This window comes from Rhododendron vialii, chromosome 13a, assembly GCF_030253575.1.
Source record: "Rhododendron vialii isolate Sample 1 chromosome 13a, ASM3025357v1".
Classification (NCBI taxonomy): Eukaryota; Viridiplantae; Streptophyta; class Magnoliopsida; order Ericales; family Ericaceae; genus Rhododendron; species Rhododendron vialii.
The window spans coordinates 33624967-33646969 of NC_080569.1; the positions used below are offsets into that span (position 1 = coordinate 33624967).

The 22003-nt window shown below is 36.5% G+C and overlaps 2 protein-coding genes across 2 annotated transcripts; both read left to right on the top strand.

Moving 5' to 3' along the window:
- Positions 1–744: 744 nt before the first annotated feature.
- On the top strand, positions 745–4673 carry LOC131313758 (peroxidase N). The gene is made up of 4 exons (XM_058342254.1): positions 745–1151; positions 1774–1956; positions 2950–3115; positions 4121–4673. Exons 1-4 carry the CDS (start codon positions 915–917, stop codon positions 4537–4539), a joined length of 1005 nt encoding a protein of 334 aa, XP_058198237.1. The 5' UTR covers positions 745–914; the 3' UTR covers positions 4540–4673.
- Positions 4674–17318: 12645 nt separating this feature from the next.
- LOC131313363 (lignin-forming anionic peroxidase-like) lies at positions 17319–20686 on the top strand. Its single transcript, XM_058341640.1, has 4 exons — positions 17319–17563; positions 17777–17965; positions 18968–19133; positions 20218–20686. Exons 1-4 carry the CDS (start codon positions 17354–17356, stop codon positions 20631–20633), a joined length of 981 nt encoding a protein of 326 aa, XP_058197623.1. The 5' UTR covers positions 17319–17353; the 3' UTR covers positions 20634–20686.
- Positions 20687–22003: the final 1317 nt, after the last annotated feature.

The window sequence follows — 22003 nt, forward strand, 5'->3', positions numbered from 1 at the left end:
ACCAAGTACCAATTAAAGCCGTGTTATCAGAAAATAATAATAATATCCTAGCTTGCAATTTATACCCCCATTTATACGTTCAAATTAAACATTACAGTATAATGCATTTTTTTCATTTTTCATTGGGAATTGAGAGCTCCATATCAAGTTTTCCCTTGCACATATATTTACGCATGGTAGTGATTAAAAATCATTGATTTTTGGGTCGATCGGTAGAGAGACATTAAAAATGGTAGGAAATATACAAAAGAGATAATAGCTTCTTTGTTCCATTATCACTCTATACGTTGCCGTACGTATATAATTCGTTTTTTGAACACATGCCAAAATTTTTACCTATAGGAGATAACAATACACTATGATGGTCTAAAGCTGAGGAAAGATGAAGTGTTAACATGACTAATTTGTTATGAAAATTAGCCATGATACTAACAGAAATGTTTCTTTTCCCGTGAAAATTTTGAATGGAGAGAACATAAAAATATCAATTGATCGCCTAATTAATTGATAAGAGAAAATCGCTATACTAATTAGTGAGTGCTACCTTATGCCTGTCATATGCACGCTAGTTGATGCTGCAACTAGCTGGCGTGGACATCCGCTTATAGAAAAGAAGTAAAAACCATCTAGCCTACCATATTCAAGAGCATGTGCTATAACACTAAACGAAACTATATAAAAAACCGATTTTTAAATTACTAATTAGGCCACAACCTCACTATAAATTGAGCTACTACATGCACACATCTTCATTAACCACACCCCATTAATCCCACTACTTGCTTCAAACCCCATTTCCACACACAATCCTACTTAACTTGCAGTAGTTCTCTTGTGTAAACCCTCTAGATCTTTATTTTTTTTTTTATAACTCAAGCGTCTGCGTTAACTTCTGGCTCTTCACTTGAATAACCATGAAGAGACCAAGCAGTTTCATAAGTGGCTATTATTACTATTTGCTAGTTATAGCTTCGCTATTGTTGCTTTTGAATTATACGGGTGTTAGGGCTCAACTGAGTTCTGATTTCTATTCAACAACATGTCCAAACCTTCTCAAAATCGTGCGGAAAGAGATTCAGAATGCAATCAAGACCGAAACGCGAATGGCTGCTTCTTTGCTTCGGCTTCACTTCCACGATTGTTTCGTAAACGTGAGTTATTTGAATTTTCATTTGATTAAATTGTTTTCTTTTTGTTCGTTAATCCCTTGCGTTTGTACTTTCACCTTGCTTATTTATGGCACCAATAGTTTGTTCCAACATCACACGTTCAAAAAAAACATCACACGTTCTGTTAGTTATGGTCATGAAGACGTTTACTTGTCAAGAAGTGATGTAACTTATACAATTGATTAATAAAATCTCTTTTTTGCTACTAAAAAAAGGACCTAGATCCTCTTCGGCCCATATTTTTGACTGGAGGAAACAGTTCTCATTGAGTGTATTCATACCGGTAAAAGTATACGAAAAAATCCTAACAATTGAATCTACGAATGGACGGTTTCAATTTGGACTGTCTTGTCCAATCCAAACCATTGGACTGCAGAGGAGTCGGACCCTAAAAACAAATGATTTGGCACAAGTACTTTTTGTGATTCAAAAGCAATTAACTTGAAGAATTTTCATTTTATCGCGTACCCTAAAACTCAGACATATATATTACTGATCCGTGTATACATATTTATCAATATTACTATCTTGATTATTTCACTAGAATGTCAAGTGATTTTTTTTTCCGCGCGTGCGTTTTTAATTATAATCTTAATGTTGGTAGGGTTGTGACGGATCAGTTCTGTTGGATGGGAACGATGGTGAGAAGTTTGCCTTGCCCAACTTGAACTCGGCGAGAGGATTCGAAGTTGTGGACGCTATCAAAACTGCAGTGGAGAGTGCATGCAGCGGAGTTGTATCGTGTGCTGATATTCTTGCTGTAGCTGCTCGAGATTCAGTGCTCCTAGTAAGTACAAAACACATGCAGTTTTACTTTTGATAACTTGATTAGGCAGGTATCTGGGCTAATTTACGCACACTTCGACTAATTTTAGAAAACCAATCCCACCGTCCACTTACGAGAGTCCCGATAAAAGTAGAGCAACAATTAAAGTTTTGTATAGACTGGCCCTACAAACAATACTACCTTAAATCCAACTGTTATTAAAGCAATTGAAATTGTATGTGGTGAACAAAATTGAACTACTCTATTAAATAATAGGAGTAGCAAGTACTGGATATTTGCATAGAAAATCCATCCCGTTGCTGTGACTTCTTTACGTGGCGTTTGGTAACTTTTTTGTTTTCGGTTTTTAGTTTTAGTTTTTAGTTTTTTGAAAACTAATGAAGAAAACTTGTTTGGCAACAAGTTTCTATTTTTTTGTTTTTCATAAACTATGGAAATTACAAAAAAGTATTTTCCTCGGTTTTTTTTAATTTTAGAAACACAAATTTTACCAAACATGTTTCTTGTTTTTGTTTTTATGACAACATAACCATGTTTCTACTTCTAGTTTCTTAAAAACAAAAAATTGAAAACTGAAAAGATTACCAAACGCACCCTTAGTCTTTTCATTTATAAGTCTGGTTGGAGGAGGGGGTTGTTGCAGCAATAATACGAAGTAATTTTACATGTATAAATCTGCATAAATATGAAACCATTAGAATCCCAAGAGGTTGACGCAAAGGTAGTCACCTAACAACGAGGGGCTTGCTAGCTTCAGGAAGCTTTTGACGAACTGGGATTCGAGATCTTATTTGAGTGCTATCAGTTTCTGTGTTGGGTTGGTCTATATGAGAAATTCGTCCCGAATTTAATTGGACCCCCGAGCGGACGTTGGGAATGGTACTCCTAAGTCAGTTCATTAGGCTGGATACATACTTAATAAAAAGATGATACCACTAGTAGCTAGGGTAGATATATGAAATTTACAAAGTGGGTGATGTATAAATGTTGCAGAGTGGAGGAAACTCATGGAAAGTTTTACTAGGAAGGAGGGATGGTCTAGTGGCAAACCAGACAGGAGCAAATACTAGCCTTCCTTCTCCCTTTGAGGATCTTAATGCTATCATTGCCAAATTTTTTGCTGTTGGACTCAATCTCACTGATGTGGTGGTTCTATCAGGTATTTATATATACTCCATTTTACGAAACTGTTGTACTTATTTAGCTGGAACCAAACACATAAATGCGTACAAGCTCGTTACCCGTGCTATGCATGTGGGAACACGGGAAGTTACATATGCACAGTGAAAACGTGTAACGAGCTTGTACACAGTATACTTGTACATATTCACTAACTCGAACTACTGACCTCCAAGTAAGATGCTAGAGTGGTGACCCGAAATTCATGCAGAATTTTCATATTCTACGTTTGAATTTTCATGTTCTCTTGTTTTCTTGCTTCTTAGATTTTAGCTTAGAAAACTCCATCGTTAAATAATTTTGGATATGATTTCGGTATGTGCCCTGTTGTGCCCCAAGTAGAGCAGGCCAGCCTGCTGTGACCCAAATGTGGCCTCATCTCTGGCCCAAAAATTGATCCGATCCGTTAATTTTGTTCCACTCCTCCAATTCCTCCTACCCTCAAACAATCACACGGAACCAATTAGGGCTACCTCAAGTAGTCAAGACTCTTACATCTCACTAGGAGGTTAGAAATTCAAATCCCTCTACTTGCGTGTGGGTTTCTACCCGTAAATGGGTTTTTCCTTCATTTCTTTCTTTGTTTCGATCATACAATGGGTTTATATTTTGTATTGGTTGAGTTGTTGGGTTTGATTGTCTCGTGGACTCGCACAATTAATGTAGTGTCTCGATTTGTACTTTGTATTTTATATATGATATAAATGATTTCTTCTATCGATTAAAAAAAAAATTCACACAGGAAAGACATAAAATAAGTTTGTTTTGAGAAAATTTAACGGCTTGTTAGAATTTGAGACAAAACTTCAAGACGAATTTGTATCGATAAGAATTCATAATGTGATGTTTCGGATTTTAAATATCATGGATTTCTATAACATTTAAATGCAGCGAATTTCTATGCCAAATGCGAAGTGTGTATTGCAGCACCCTTTCTTATATTGAGTCAATCTTTTTCTGTTTTTTGTTTTTTATTCACGTGTAGGTGGCCATACAATAGGGTTAGCAAAGTGTGCAACCTTCAGCTTCAGATTGAACTTCACAGGGACAGGTACACCAGACCCCACAATGGATAGCACCCTGGTCTCTGACCTCCAAAACCGGTGTCCGGCCACCGGAGACGGAAACAACACGGCCCCTTTCGACCGGAACTCGACCGATCTATTCGACAACCATTACTTCAAAAACTTGCTCAGTGGGAATGGCCTTCTTGCGTCTGACCAAATTTTATTTTCTAGCGATGCGGGTGCATCGACTACCAAAAGTTTGGTTCAATTCTACAGTGATAATCCCAGTCTTTTCCTTGCGGATTTTGCTAATTCCATGGTCAAGATGGGGAATATTAGTCCTATAACCGGGTCGAGCGGAGAGATCAGGAAGAATTGTAGGGTGGTTAATTCATAGATTGTAATATATATGATGGGATTTGATAAATTAGTGTACTGAAATTAGCTCCATAATATATGTATACTAGTAGGCACGTCGTAGTGCTTTCTAAAAAATAGTTTAAATGGAGTATCAAATTCCATTTTTCTGAACGTTTTTGTGTGTGTGGATACAACAGTTCTTTTTAACGCCATCTCACATGAAGTAAGTCTCGGATATGTGTATGGTCTCACCTCGTGCAAGAGGAGCATTACAAATAACCGTGAATTAGAAAAAATTTCCTTCTCCCAAGAAAATCTACTCGGAAATTTTCATTTTAAAAATGTATAAGTTTCAAACATGGTCCATCTAACCAAGTTCATAAAATAGTCCAACACAACAAATGTTACCAAATCTGTTTAATTGCGTTACTTGCATTCAGGGATAACATCAGAGATATTAAGAATGTATAATCATATGGGATTCCAACTCGAATTCAATTTTTTAAGCGTTCACTTACTCAAAAGTGACACCTCTATCGCACTTGTTTCTTTAACTGACCTAGAAAAATAGAAAAACAATAATAGTTTCAAGATTATATATATGATATAACCAAGTAAGGAGTAGAATTTAAAACTCTGTCTACCCAAAAGGCCAAAAGACTCCAACAAAAAATCTACAATCTTCAATCCTAAACAGATCATGAAACTCCAAATCATCTAAATTAACAACTCAAGTTGTATTGAATAACAATTTTGTTCTCTTACCTTTTAGTTAAAAAGAAAAAGAATCTAACGCGAATAATTACTATTGGCCGCAAGAATTACTCCTATCCACGAAGAATTACTCTTGGCTGCCTCGAATTACTCCTGATCGCGAAAAATTACTTCTGTTGTGAAGAATTACTACTGGCCGCTAGAATTACTTTTGACCGCATCTAATTGCACTTGGCCGCACATAATTGCACTTGGCTGCTAAGAATTGCGAGACCATAAAGTAATTTAATGCGGCCAGATGCAAGTAGATGCGGTCAAGTGCAATTCTACGCGGCCATGTGCAATTCTATGCAGCCAAAAGTAATTCTTTACAGTCAGAAGTAATTCTTCGCGGCTCTTCGATGCGGCCAAGTGCAATTCGTAGCGTCCAAGTGCAATTAGATCCGACCAAGTGCAATTCGATGCGGCCAAAAGTAATTTGATGCGGTCAAGTGCAATTCGATACTGCCAAAAGTAATTCGATGTGGCCAAGTGCAATTCGATCCGATCAAGTGCAATTCGATGTGGTCAAGTGCAATTCGATGCGGCCAAAAGTAATTTTTGGTCAAGAGTAATTTATTGCGGCCAGAAGCAATATTTTGCAGCTAGGAGTAATTCTCTGTGACCAAGAGTAATTCTTTGTGAACTTCTAATATCAGCCATTGGCTTCAATGGTTGAGATAGAGTGTCTTTTTTTGTGTCTTCGGAATGCTCTCTTATATAAATATTCTTCAAATTATCACAGAATTTGGAAAATTTTGGTATTCTTTTCTCTTTCTTTTTTTTTGAAAAATCACAAAGACATTAATGTACAGTTGTTAGGAGTAAATAAACTCACACGGCACTTGTGTAATATGTGCAAAAAGTGCTAGCACTTTACTGAAAGGAGGAGAATGAGCCTAAACAATTGGATCAAAGTAATCATTCATTGCAACAACTTGTCTTTTATTAAGTATATAGATGAGCCCTACACCCTTATGTTATGTATTTTAGAAAATTAAGTTAAATAAGAAAATTAACTCCAATGCGGAAACACAGGTACATGTATATTTTCGTTGGCTTTTAACTTTCAACCCGATGAAGGCGAAGATAAAACTATGACTTAGAATCAAGATGCAACAAAATCAATACATTTACTGTCACCAATATATTGCAATGAATCAAATAACCAAATATATAATTAATCAATTTTTTTCCCTCAATCACTCAACCAACTTAACATTTAACAATCTGAATACATTTCAAAAAATGACGGGGCACGTGTGTATGTATGTGTGTGTGTGTGTGTATATATATATATATATATATATATATATATATATATATATATATATATATATAGATATATATATATATATATATATATATAGAGAGAGAGAGAGAGAGAGAGAGAGAGAGAGAGACAGAGAGAGAGAGAGAGAGAGAGCGCGCGCGCTAAACGTATGTGTGAGAGAGAAAGTAGTTTAGGATTCAAAATCGGAATCCGTTTTGAAATTAACGTGTGAGGAAGAGATCACGGTAATCATTTTTGACTGATAACTGTTAGAAAAGTAAGAAAAATTCGAAAATGAGGAATCAGAATAAGATTATGAAATATTAATTTTAGTTTTTCTTTCATCCGTCTTCCAAATATTCATTCTTTCTAAGTATATTTCTAGTCTTACTATTCGTAAATCTCAGCTATAGAAAAAAATATGTACAAATCCAATAGTCCAATATATAGAGAATTCAAAAACCGATACTCCATATTATATAGATACATACATATATACATACAAAGAATGTTAAAGCATCCAACTCCAAACCAATTGGTAAAAAGTGGAGAGGCCGCCCAAACTCATATACTAGTTTTGGAGGAGATATTTAACCGATATGGGACAAATCCCAATAAAGAGTATGAATATCAAAATCATGTAACAAAAGTGTGTTGTACTTGTATAAGCTTTATATAGTTGATATTGCAGTGTGTTGTAGCTTTATATATATAGTTGGTGTTGTTTTCCTCTCAAGAGCTGGCTGGCGTGCCAATTTGGGGTTTTACTTCCAACTGACAATTTCATCTTGTGCTTCTCTCATCCATGTTTTGAGCAGACACCGTGTATTCCCATGGATTTTTGTTGTAAATGGAGTGGCAGACACCGTATTGCCATGGATTTGCTTGGTGTGGTTAATTACACTACTCGCTTTCACTGTTCACCAATTGATTTGAATCTGATACTTGTTGATATCTTATATATATCAACTTAATGTTTTGCCCGAAAATGTTTTGTTTTACGTGTCGGGACCTACAAAATAAACAGTTTTGAGCGTAAAAAATAAATTGTGAGATCCCACGCTGTTGGGTGGTGCATGCATTTGAGATTGAGGTGTGTTTGAAATGGTGTATAAGTTGACAGGTTCCTTAATAATACTAATTCCATGATCAGGGATTCTTAAAGATACATTGTGCGGAGATTGAAATAATGGACACTTTGGGTTGCAATAAAGTTCAAACTGACTTTTCATTTTGTCTCCAAAACAAAAGACAAACCTCTAACAATATCGTCAATAGCGGTGGCAGTGTAATCCAAAAGAGCATGAAATATCGATCCTTACGTAAGATGAAAATTCTTCTACTAATAGCCAAAAAAAAGGGTGAAGCAATCTCAATATCTTCCAACAAAGTCCAAACAGTATACTAATCTTTGAAGATGATCGATATATCTATATGCTTACCGACATTCAATCAAGCTGTTTTTTCTGCGGTCGCTTTTGCTTGTGGTCTCGTGGGGATGGAGATCTAGCTCTGGGATATGGGTCGTGGCGGTGTGGGGTTCCTGTTACTCGTCAGAAATTGGCGCGAATTGGTGTGACTTAATGGTGGGGCTTGGGGCTTCATTACAGGCGGCTTTTATTTGGGAAAATGACGGCTAAGGACATATTTTGATAATTAATACCCGCCAAGGACGTTTTCAGCATTAACAATTGTTCTTAGCATGTCCTTGGAGGGTATTAATTATCAAAACACGTCCTGGGCCGTCATTTTCCCCTTTTATTTTCGTTTCTGTTGGGTTTTTTCTGTTTTGTGTGAGTTTACTTCTCGGTAACGATGAGCTTAATGGTGGGTGCACTATGTAGCGTGTTAGGTTTTGGAGGTGTAGGTGGTTCCTTTGGAAGCCTACCCTCCTGTTTGGCTATTCGTTCCTTTGATGAGGATGGTAGTCTCTTTTTTATGTAAGGTTTTCTCTTATCAATGAAATTTCTTTCATTTTGGCAAAAAAAAATTTACCCTATCACTCTTACAAAATGAAAAATTCAGATAATAATGATAAACTCACGGTGGAATTCACACAATGACGGTGGTAAAAATCCCACAGTTTCCACCCCGGCGGACAATATTTAGACTCCTTAATTAGTGCTTCTAGTGTGACATTTCTTCTGCTAATAGACAAGAAAAAGGTGGAGTGGTCAAGTATTCAATAATATCTTCCAATTACAACTCATGGCTAGCTAGGGTTGAAAACTCAGCATCCACCAACTAAGCAAGTCCAAAGAATAGCGCCATGCGTTAACAGATCAAACGATTATTAACGTTTAGGTACCGAGTGTGACACTCTTGTTTGAGGCGACTTTTACGAGCTACAGTTCCGCTATTCTATTTTCGTCGACCGAACAAAAATTCAATACCTAAATTCCATTGAACGGACATTCATTTGATTCTTTTCGTATTGGATCCGGATCCTGTCTACTAACTGTCTGAGACTGTTGCTTGGTTGTCTCACAAATATAAACCCCTCAATAATATATTCTTACCGTTGAATGGCGAGAAAAAAGTGGGATTGTCCGGGACATGCAATAACTAGAGAGGATCTCATCCCTTTCATATTCAACATTTGCCCGATTGTCCTACGTAGATACAATAACCGGACTTTTAATCTCAACTTGTGTCAACTCTTGTGTGAAGGGAACCTGCCATTATATATAGGGAATGACTTCGATGTCCCCGGTCATCTTGGAGACATCGTAACTTTTGGCATAACAAAATCATTATGAGTATAACCAAAACCCATTATAAGCATAACCAAAACCATTATGAGCATAATAGAACCATAGCAAGACATAACTTGTTTGTTATGCTTTGATTGATTTTTTTGGATATTCCTTGGTTATGTCTTGTTTGGGTTCTGTTATGCTTGTAATGGATTTTAGTTATGCTCATAATGGTGAAGTTATGTCAAAAATTATGGTGTCCCCAAAATGACCGGGGACACCATAGTATCATCCTTATATATATATTTGAAACATTTTAAAGACGAGAATGACTTCGGTGTCCCCGGTCATTTTGGGGACACCGTAACTTTTGGCATAACAAAACCATTATGAGTATAACCAAAACCTATTATGAGCATAACCAAAACCATTATGAGCATAACAGAATCATAGCAAAACATAACTTATTTGTTATGCCTTGGTTGGGTTTGGTTATGTCTTGATTGGTTTTTTGGATATTCCTTGGTTATATCTTGTTTGGGTTCGATTATGCTTGTAATGGGTTTTAGTTATGCTCATAATGGTAAAGTTATACCAAAAATTACGGTGTCCCCAAAATGACCGGGAACAGACTTAACAAAAAGAAGGAAACAATAGCTAGCTTCTTTAAAGACTTAACAAAAAGAAGGAAAAAATAGCTAGCTTCCTTTACTTCAATTAATCTTTCTTTCCTAATTTATCATTCTCTCCATGATACAAGGGAATGACTTCGGTGTCTCCGGTCATTTTGGGTACACCGTAACTTTTGGCATAACAAAACCATTATGAGTATAACCAAAACCCATTACAAGCATAATAGAACCATAGCAAGGCATAACCAAAACCATAGCAAGGCATAACTTATTAGTTATGCCTTGGTTGGGTTTAGTTATGCTTTGGTTGATTTTTTGGATATTCCTCGGTTATGCCTTATTTGGGTTCTGTTATGCTTGTAATTGATTTTAGTTATGCTCCTAATGGTAAAGTTATGCCAAAAATTACGGTGCCCCCAAAATGACCGGGGACACCATAGCATCATCCTACCATGATACAATACCATTATCCAAAGGATGATGCTATGGTGTCTCCAGTCATTTTGGAGACACCGTAATTTTTGGCATAATTTAACCATTATAAGCATAACTAAAACCTATTATAAGCATAATAAAACTCAAATAAGGCATAACCAAGAAATATCCAAAAAACCAACCAAGACATAACCAAACCCAATCAAAGCATAACTAACAAGTTATGCCTTGCTATGGTTCTGTTATGCTCATAATGGTTTTGGTTAGGTTCATAATAGGTTTTGGTTATGCTCATAATGGTTTTGTTATGCTAAAAGTTACGGTGTCCCCAAAATGACCGAGGACACCGAAGTCATTCCCTTATCGAAACACTGCATTTGAAAATAAGAGGAAGTCTAGGAAAAACTCGTGCATTTATGCTAACGCAGCACTATCTCTTGGGTAATTGAAAATTGAAATGGCATTAATTCATTCAATAATCAAAGGAGACAGTACTGCCGCATAGGAACATTGTGCACTTTATCACATTCCTAGAGTACTTTCTTAGAATAATGAGCTAGCTAGGGTATTCAGCAAACACAATTAATACGAGATTAAAGACAATGTGAACGTACTTTATTCCTTGACAAGTTGTAAGGATCGAATTACCGCCAATTTCGTCGATTATATTCCATATGGTAAAGAAATTCCTGAATTTTGAATACATGCCATCATACCATATTGTCGAAAATTATGACCAATAATCATAAACTATCATGATCGATTTACTTTCTCAGCAAGCTTTAGCGAGATGGATCAAGTTGAAAAACTCCTTACACTTTGAATCTGAAAATTCCAAGTCATGGCCATGGAATTGTATGGTCACTACTCACAAGTGGGGAGAAACAGAAAAGAAGAAGAAGAAGAAAACACCCTAGAATTTAGTACAATGATCCCTATATCATGCTCTCTTTATCACTTGGGTTCCGAACATTTACTGTAGTCATCTTAGTCCCCGAAGCTTCTAATTTGCCAACTCCTGAAAGTTTCTTACTGAAAGGTCCGTTCCAATTTAATTGTCTCTCGTTCTATTCTAACCAGCTAAAAAACAAGTTATATCATTAAGTCCGTAATGAATTTTATATCAAATATATATCTTGTTTGATAGATATCGATTAATTCTATAATACAATGTTTTTAAAATCACATAAAATATTATAAATTATAATATATAATTAATTAAAAAATGACACAAACTTTCAAAAAGAACAATATATTAAATTGGACGGAGGAAGTACTAGTTTCTCTAGATCTTCATATAGTACTATAGGAAAGCTGCCACATCTTGATTTCAACGATTTCCATCAATTATTTGCATGACAGTTAACTAACAATTCCGCATTGTGGGCTTGACCAGCGGTGGAGCTATGTTGGGCCCGCCCCCCAGCCCATCTGGTCCTGAGTCTCTGAGTTTTAAATTTTAAATTTTTGTTTATAACTGATTTAAAATATTATTGATAATTTATAATCTTAATTATTTTAGTTTGATTTAATAAAAAACCGATTATATTACATTCTCATTTCTCAATTTTTTTCATAAATAAAAAATAAAAACGTGGCAGTTGAAGTAGCCTACAGAAAAAAACAAGATGACTGGTAAAATTTAACTACGTTAGGCTAGAATCATTTCAATACAAAAGTACAATGTGTTGGTAAACAAAAAATTTATGATGTAATAGATATATGTTCTGATAAAAAATATATGCCTACAAAGTCACCAAATCCTCGATCTGAGGTCAAAATTCTGGCTCCGCCTTTGGGCTTGACTATTGTCAATTGATTGACTTGGCCTTCATCAGGTCACTCCTCTCAATCCGATCCGAATTAGTGTGTGTCTGTCATCTATTTGAAATAATATATGGTTGGTAGAAATATTTGAAGTTATATATATGTGAAATCCAAAGAGACAATTAGTAGCAAAACAAATTAACGGCGACAATAGTTTGTAATTTACAAAATTCCAAGAGATTTGTTACTAATTACACTGTCAAAATCAAGTTATCTGTGGCACACACATTATTCAGTATTCCGAGAGTATACTTTGTCCCTTCACAACATGTGAACCCTATGTGGGCCCCACATGTTATGTGAGGAACATGTCTACTCCCCGAATAAGTGCTATCCAGCAGAGAGCCCCGTCCGGCCCCCACCCGTACGTTAAATCAAAAGAAATTGTTGAAAGGGTCATCAGTTGAATGGGCTTCTTTCTTATCACGATTTCAATGCCACCTAAATTCACTTTTGGCTGCCGCTGTTACGAAGATATTAGAGCAAGTGCAGCAACAATATATACATCGCTACAGGTGTTGATCAGGGACTGTAGCCAATTCTATACTAGCGAGACAAATGCTTATACTGCTGTAGCATGGTTTTCTATGATTTGCCTCTTCACCGTCGCGAAAATCCCTCTTTACCGAAGCTGCTGTTGTTGGCTCATGTGCGTTAAACTCTTGATCTCATTTTTTCTAACATCTAAGTGCACGCTGCTGTTGTTGGCTCATGTGCGTTAAACTCTTAATCTCATTTTTTCTAACATCTAAGTGCACCCCTGATGCCGTTATTTAGGCCAAAGACCTCTGATAGCCTTGGACTTCTTTGTGCTAGCAAAAGATGTCATGATGCAATAAGATCGTGTTATTCTGAAGCACCGGGAAAAAAAAAGATAAGTTAAACTTTTTTGTTATCGGCAAAAGATGAAATTTTATTAAAAACGAAAAAAAAAAAAGGAATCCAACAAAAAATTGAATGATACACCTCAAGAACAAAGCCCAAAAAAAGATACGGTAAACTTGCTATGATAATCTATTTCTTTCTCTGCAAAATTTAGCCGAATGGACAAAGTTGAAAAACTCGTCCACTCAATAAAATTCAAGATTCTTTGAGTCTGTCTTCGCACTAGTTGTGAGAAACAAACAAAAAAAAACCTTCTAGAATTTCTTGATTATGATAGAATACACCGACAATCCCTAAACAACGTACCCTTCATCAGTTTGGTCGCAAAACTTTTTATTATGTGATTTTTGGTCCCTCATTTTTTTAAGGAAAATTCTAATCGCAAGGAAGATTTGCAGGGAACCACGCAAGAAAAAAAATGCATTTGGGTCCATTTCAGGTCCCATAAAAATTTTAAAAAATATTCATAAATTTTTGAATATTATTTTATAGGGTCCTGTAAAAAATCAACTCTAATAGACATCGATATGTATTACTTTTGGATTCGTATGAGCGAAATTTATGGATATTCTTTTAGATTTTTGTGGGATCCGAAATTAATGGACCCAAATGAATTTTTTCCTTACGTGGTTCCCTGCAAATCTTTCTTGCAAATAGCAAAGCAGTTTTTTTAATATGCGTATGAACAGTCTCATCTGACTGATCCTCCCCTTGTCAAAAAAAAAAAAAGACTGATCCTCCCCAAATTAATTACTAGGACCATGCCCTTGATGGCTGCCATGTGTCAAGTTCCATCCGTTACGAGGCAGTGCCTTCTTGTGAACATCCGAAAACAATGCTACTCACACAACGATCCAAACACAATAATTTACACAACCTCTCATATACATGTGGAGCTCACACATAGTTGTGTGTGTGGAGCTCACATGTATGTGAGATGTTGTGTTTGATGTTATGTTTGAATTGTTGTGTGAGTATCATTTTTGCCGAAAATATCTTGAAAAGAGAAATCAATGGTTCAGATTCACTTTGCTGTGATCCGGACCACCGATTTCACTTTTCGGAACATTTTCGTAACAATTTTTCGGACTACCTAACATTGCTCCTTATGAAACTACGAACAGAGAGAAATTTGGAACAATCGCACAATTACGTAATTCGCCCAGTTAACAAGCCTACATTCAAGTCGCTGTCACTTCGCTGCGAAGAATATATATGTATGAGGTTTCAATCTCGGTTTGCACTACGCTCTAATGTATATATAGTTAAGGACGGAACCAGAATTTTACTCTAGCAGTGGCGAAATGTATACTAAAAAAATTTAGTGGTGGCGAAACTATATAAGTTAGGCATAATTTTTTTTTTTACATATAATAATTGCATTTTTTAAAATTCTTGTCGTGGCGGTCGCCGCTACTAGACCCTCCCTGATCCCATCCTTGTATATAGTTAGAGTTTCAAGTTTGTAGGTATGTAAAAGTAAAGTATAAAAAATTGCATGCATGGCCTAGCCCATGAACCTCGTACATCCGCAACTGCTTCATCTGCATGCATGGCTGAATGAGTTTATATGTTGCAGAAAAATAAGATTTGGTCCATTAATTGGAACTATAAATAGGAACACGGTTAATCATTGAGATTATAGTTTGATGGGATTTGTAAGCTGAGATTATAGTTTTCCTATGAGGTGCTTCTCATCCAACTTTTTTGGAGGATGTTGTTTTGTTTTTTTCGTCCTTTGGTTTTAATTTTCGTGAGATGTACTTTGTATCTCTCATTTTCCCCCTCGATGTACCCCTTTGAGCTTAATAAAATTTCGTTTGTCGAGCAAAAAAAATTATTGAGTAGGGGGTGGGTGGGAGGGTTTTCTGAACCAATTGGCGCACCTGAATCATGTGTGTACGTGAGTGTTTCTTCCGTTCGATAAGTTTTTCATTTCTTTTTTTGTTTCTACCCTATGATAAGCTTATTTCTTGTAGTGGTTGAGTTGTTGGACTTAGTTATCTCCTGGACTCTCACAATTGATGTAGTATATATTCCATATTTATAATCATACATGATGTAAAAAATCTCTCCTATCGATGGACGAAAAAAGAAGAGGGAATTCGTTTGGGTACCGTTAACGTACAAAGTTCAAACATGACTGCATGTGTATAAAGGAATTCGTTTCATTTTTGGTTTAGGGGATGTTTTCAGTAGTGAAAAATTTTTAGATTTTTATTCGTGGTTGATAAGTTGTTAGGTGTTTTCGGTAGTGAATAAGTTGTTGATAGATTTGTGAGTAAAGTTACTGTAGCAAAAACAGTTTTTGTTGACAACTTTTTTGTTAGTGGAAACAAGATGGTAAAATGTTGAAACTTTTTTGTTAGTGAAAACGAGATGGTAAAATGTATTAAATTTTTAGTATTTTTTGTTAATGAAAACGGGACCAATTTATATTGGTCCTTGACAAATCCAAGATTCCAACCTGCCTAACGACTTGTTCAAATTTCATCCAATGACGCAATGGACGTCCAAAAAAACTAATCAATCAATGCTGCTATGTCAATGTCAACAAGAATAGTTCGGAAAGGCAGATGCTGGCATCTCCCTGTAGAGCGGTATAGAGCGGTCGATCTGGCTGCGCTTCTCGGTAATTGATGGCTCGAATTTTAATCGAGCAATGGACGAGTCAAATTTGTATGCAATTTGTATGCGAACAGATTCCATCCGTGCCGAGATAAATGATCGGATTGACCACTCTGCACTCGCTCGGTAGAGAGCTGCTCGGCAGCATCTCCGTAAGCCGAATAAGCTGATTTTAAGGGGAAGCCCAAAATTGGAATGCAGTCCGAAATTGGAGAAAAAAACAGTAAGGGATGCCCCTAAGTAATTTCATTAACTATCAATATAGTCGGCCAAGCAGATACTCTAGAACATATATACATTTTAGTCACACATAAAGCACATAAGAGAAGTTTCTAATTATAGAACTGTAGAAGCCCTCCAAATTTGACTACCCATGCACCACTCTTTCCCTATCTGAATTATCAGCTTTATTAATTGTCCCCATATTTGGGAAAATTGGTTTACTTGGTTTTGAAGAACCCCTCATTTATTTTTTGACGAGTTACTTCCAAAAAAAAAGCATGAAAAGTATATACTTTGCCACCATATATACTTTGTAGCCACCCGAAATGGGTGGACGACGTAGCTTTATCCACTCGATATTATTTGAGATGATTCCATGCATGCCGAAAAATATATGCTTTGTAGTTTGATCGAAGGATAAGATTTTGTTGTTTCATTACGTATCTTTTCAGTTTTTAGCTACCTTAAAAGTGTACTTTAGCATATCCTTCAAATACCGAATTATTTGTATAACATGATTTGACATTTTGAAGTATTCTACCCATATGTCAAATTTGAATAGACGAACCAAATTGGAGCACTGTCTCATCCAGTTCAAGTTTTGGATTAGATAGAATCCGAACCCATGTTCTAACTATTACTGCCAAATACAGCAGACCATGTATGGTAACCAAAAATTCATAGAGTCAGCGCAACAGCGAATATTTCACACAAAAAATAAAATTGATGTAAGGGTTATATTTGTGGAGATTTTCATAAGGGGAAAAGGAAAATGTGATGGAAATGACAAGAAATATGAAAAGATAGTCGATTAAGCTTTTTTGTCTTTTGTTTTCCCTTTCCCTTCCATGGTTTATTTTTTGATAACTCGAGACGTTCGGACCATTTACGCGTACCTCGTCTCATCTCTATGGGCCCAATCTCAAAGTGCAAAGGGGGGATCCAATTAAAGCTGGGCTTTGGCCCAATCACACAGTGCACTAGGGGTTTTCGATTAAAGCTGAGGCCAAAGTCCCGTATAAACTGACCCTGTAAAAGAATTGATCGTTTTTGGTACGTTTCAAACCTGTAATTTAACGGGACCAAACCCCTAAATTTCAAAGCCTTTACCAGCAAGCTAAACCCTTGGGCTTTGAATCTAACATGCTCCAAATTCAACCTCAGTAAAATCACTTTGTTTATTTATCGAATAACGGAAATTAAAGGCACAAATATGACTTGGTTCTCCTCCAACTTTTCTTTGTGTACTGCTTTTTAAAATAAACCGCTGTTAGGGACCTGATCATGAAACCCAGAAAAATTCCACACGTTCGAACGAAAAGTACGTAAGAAGAAATTTCTATGCCATGCAACTTGCAACGATCCAAATTGCTCAACTACTACTGCAACTCTATAAAATGGAGTCCCAATATTAAACATAGTATCCCACACAAGAACAACACAAGCTTTTAGCTTCTACCAAAAAAACTCTTCTTTTTCTCAAGAAAAAAATTCCTGATCATGAATACATTATTTCAGTTCATGGCTGCAGCTCTCTTCTTGGCTGCTGCTTTTGAAGGATCAAATGCTCAATTGAGTACGACATTTTACGCTACCACTTGCCCTAACGTGTCGAGTGTGGCACGCAGTATCCTGGAACAGGCTCAGCAGAACGATGTCCGGATTGGAGCCAAACTCATTCGGCTTCAGTTCCACGATTGCTTTGTCAATGTAATACATTTACTTACTTTTTCCTCTCTTCGAAAGTTCTCTTTAGTTCATTAAATAATTTTTTGGAGAGGAGCTTGAGCTATCCCGCTTGTTGCAAATATCAATGAGCCTTTTCACACCCCTTCCTAAATGTAGCTTCTCAATTTATATGTGGACCAAAAGGTTATCTAATCCCATCTAACTATGTCAATGTACTTATTACATTGGGTGCAGGGTTGCGATGGCTCGCTTTTACTAGACAATGCAGACGGAATAGAGACTGAGAAGGATGAACCTCAGAATGCATCGGTTGATGGCTATGGTGTCGTTGACGACATCAAGACTGCACTAGAGAATGTCTGCCCTGGCGTCGTCTCCTGCTCTGATATTCTGGCCATTGCAGCTCAAATTTCTGTCTCATTGGTACTATATATTCTTCATCCTCTCTTCCCTATTTAAAAATGATCATGAAAAAAGGAAAATGAAAAGAAATCTGGTACATTCTAATTCAAAATGAGCTTAAAATAAAATTCCATACACTGTATGTAATTGAAATGACAAGTTGACTTCATTCACAATATGGCGGGGAAATAGTGATGTCAGCTTCCAAGTACAAATCTTGCGAAAATGGAAGTATGGATCTTTTTTGCCACATCGCGAATAACGAGAATCGAACCCCTCTGCTGCAGGCGGGGTCAGATGAAGAATGTCCTACTTCGATCCAACAACTTGTTCAGACTAGGTTTTGGCTTGCCCCTCTCTATGTTATTAGTAAGATAGGTTTGGAACTATATAGGGATTAAACTTTCAGTTTGGTGCAAGTGTGATACCAATAATACTCTCTTAATTGTCCCTATTTCTATTCTAACCGACTAAAAACAAGTTATATCTTTGAATTCAAAATGAATTTCATATCAAATATAGATCTTGTTTGATAGATCTTGATTAGTTCTATAATACAATGTTTTCGAAATCACATAAAATATTATAAATTGGATGATATAATCGATTGAAAAATGGCACGAACTCCAAAAAATGACTATTAAATCCGGACGGAGGGAGTACCTTTCATTTCTCAAAGATTAGGACCCGATGAATACTATTACCCATCGGTGTGCTTCCCGTTGGTCCCTTTAGCTTTTTTGTTAATACTACTAGTATTATCAACAAGAGATAAACTTTTTCACGGCCGCTCTGTGAATAGAGTGTTTACTGAGCGACGCAATCTCAGAGGTCCATTCGCGCAATCAATGATTAAGATTAATTTTCAATTAAGTTTCATTAAAATCTAAACCGTTCAAAACACTTTTGGACAGCAGCGACTCACTTCTGTAAACTTTCTTTACGGGAACTTCCGTAAAGAAGTTTTTCTCTATCAACAAATGAATGGATGGATGTTAAATGTTGTATGTTTTATGTTCACAGGATGGAGGTCCCACATGGGAAGTACAGATGGGTAGAAGAGATAGTAGGACAGCGCACAGAGCCGCTGTTGCTGCCGGAATCCCAAGTCCTTTTGAATCCCTCGGCGACGTTAGAGCCAAGTTCACTAATGTTGGTCTCGACTCTACCGATCTCGTTGCTTTATCTGGTATGGTAACTAAAAATTTACTACCAAATCTAACCTTGTTTCACGTAGTGTTACTAATTGAACCAAGCTACTACTAAAAGTGGATTGGGAGGGGCTGTAGTGTGGCAGCCGCAATATAACGTGTAGTGTGGTTCATCTGACCGTTTGTTTCGGCATGAACAGATCAGATTTAATCTAAACTTCTACAAATTTGTCCATTGTTCGAATTCAAATTCGAGCCGTCCATTGCCGAAATGGACAGCTAGATCGGTCGCACTACACGTGTAGTGCAGCAAATTAATTGTGTTTAAGTTGAACCTCGGGTGAAGTCAGCTATTCGTATTTTAAAAAAATAATTCAAATTTCAATGCGTTTTTGAGGTTTGTTAAATATATTAATCAGCTTTTTGGCTAATAAGGTAGGGATTTTTTAAAAGTTTTTGACGCTTTAGCGTAAGGATTTTAAATCTAGAAGTTCCAATAAAGACTCTAATGCAACATAAAGAAGTAAATTTCGAAATTTGACAAAAAAAAGATAATTTGGCTATAAGCGACCTGGATTGTCCGTAGTACTGCCCTCAGATTGAGATTTTTGTGTGTGCTGTTTTCAGACTCACAGAAATGATCAGAACAGTTCACTTTAAGATCTTGTCAAGAATATCATCTGTGCCTAAATTATGTCGATCTGGTATCGATTAGAGAAAAAGTTACAAAAATCATTTTTCTTGAAAAAAAGATGTCAGTCATGCTGGATCTGAATTCGTACAAAAGCTAGATAAATTGATTCTGAAATCATGCATATATAAAGGGGCTTGCATACAAGTCATCTCCACAACAAATACGGTGCCAAACAAAATGTAGTTAACAGTCGCTACCGTGTCAAACAAAATGCAGTCAACAGTCGGCACGTAAAAACCAAGCCATGCTCTTATGGCATGACTTTAGAGATTTAGTTGAAATAAAACTCCGAAAATTGTCAAAACTAAATCGACTAAAACCTTGGAAGATCCAGTAAAGACCCAAAAAAAAATAAAATTACGGAGTATATAATTACTCCCAAAGTTGCAGTTTCCCTTATTTGAAAGCGCACAAATTTGGTTCCCCAGGTGCTCATACAATCGGCCGGGCTCAATGCTTCACGTTCACCCGACGCCTTTACAACTTCAACAACATCAGCGGAAATGCGGACCCAAGCCTGGACCCAACCTATTTGGAAACGCTTCGCCAAGCTTGCCCGGAAAACATGGGCGGGGACGCCTTGAACAACCTCGACCCCACCACCCCCAACGGCTTCGACAACAACTACTTCACCAACCTCCAGAACAACCGCGGGCTTCTTCAGAGCGACCAAGATCTGTTTTCAACTAACGGGTCTGATACCGTAGCCATCGTTAACCGGTTTGGTAACAGCCAGAGTGACTTCTTTGATAGCTTTGGGCAGTCCATGATCAACATGGGAAATATTAGTCCATTGACTGGAACCAACGGGGAGATAAGGGCTGATTGCAAGAGGGTTAATTGAACAATCTAGTAATGGGATCATACAAGAGTATTATCTAGTTTTTGGAATTTTAGAGTTTTTTCTCTTTGTTTTTTTTACAGAACCAATTATCATTTTGTTCGATAGCACAGACTGTGGTGCAAGCGTAAGAATTGTTTTAAACTGTTTCAAGGAATAAAGAACTCTCAAGCCATGTATGAGAGGTTTTTTTTTTAATCTAATCGAATAATGATTGGGACATAAGGCTCGATTTGGTTTAACATATTTTGACTGTGCATAAATTACTTCTACCCCCTTGCAACTTACTTGATTGTGTTGAGAAGTTTAAATGGGATTCGCTTGAGGTGAGGTTAGGAGACATGGTAAAAAAAATATATCATTCTTGTATGGGTTTTCATTATCTTCTCTTAATTTATCAAAACCCTCTAAAGTTAGAAGAAAAGGGCTTAAACCCATCACAACTTTACCTACCGGCGCTGTTAAACCCCAAAACCTCATTCAAAAGTAAAAACCCAAAAAAAATCAATATTTTGGTGGTGGTTCAACTAGATATATTGGGAAATATGTGGTTAAAGGAGTTGGTAAAAATACATGCATGATTTGATGTTATAGCTGTTGCTATGGAGAGGATTTGGGATTGGTTATGGAGTTATGAGTGAGAATTTGGGGGAAGGGGTGGTGCTCTAATTTTAACAAGAGTGAAGGGAAATGAAAGATGAAGGGAAAGTTAGGAATAGGGATTTTTCCCTCCAAAAGAAAGAGTGAGTCATCCACATTTCCTCCGAATTTAAGCTTGTCATTGTCTTAACAGGTAATTTGACGGATTTAGACAAGTAGCGGGTAAGTTGAATAACAGTTTCATCAGTTTTGGTGTCCAATTGAAGTTTATTAAAGTTCGAATGTCCATAACTAATTTTCACTTGTTTTTTTTTTTCATTTGTTTACTATTCATAAAGGAAAATATTTTTAGCCACCAAACCAAGTGAAAGACCAACAAAGAAAAAAAAAAAGGAAAAAAGATAGATCTTGACAATACAAAGTGACACGAGAAATCACGGTATCATAACTAGAAAGCGCCCACAAAAAAAAAAAGCTCGGCAGATAGGTAATCCAGGAAATCATTTTTAGGATTCAAAAGATTGAAAGCACAATGCTCTACCAACTACAGTAACAGAACTTTTTTTTTGGGAAATGATTTTGCCACACCATTTTTTGATAATGCCACACCCTGCAAGTGTATTTTTGTACCAAAAAATACACTTGCAGGGTGTGGCATTATCAAAAAATGGTGTGGCAAAATCACTACCCTTTTTTTTTAGTAATGAACGCGGGAAATAAGATTAAACTGAAACAATAAGTCTGGAGTATTTAATTCCTACGATGTCTCCATG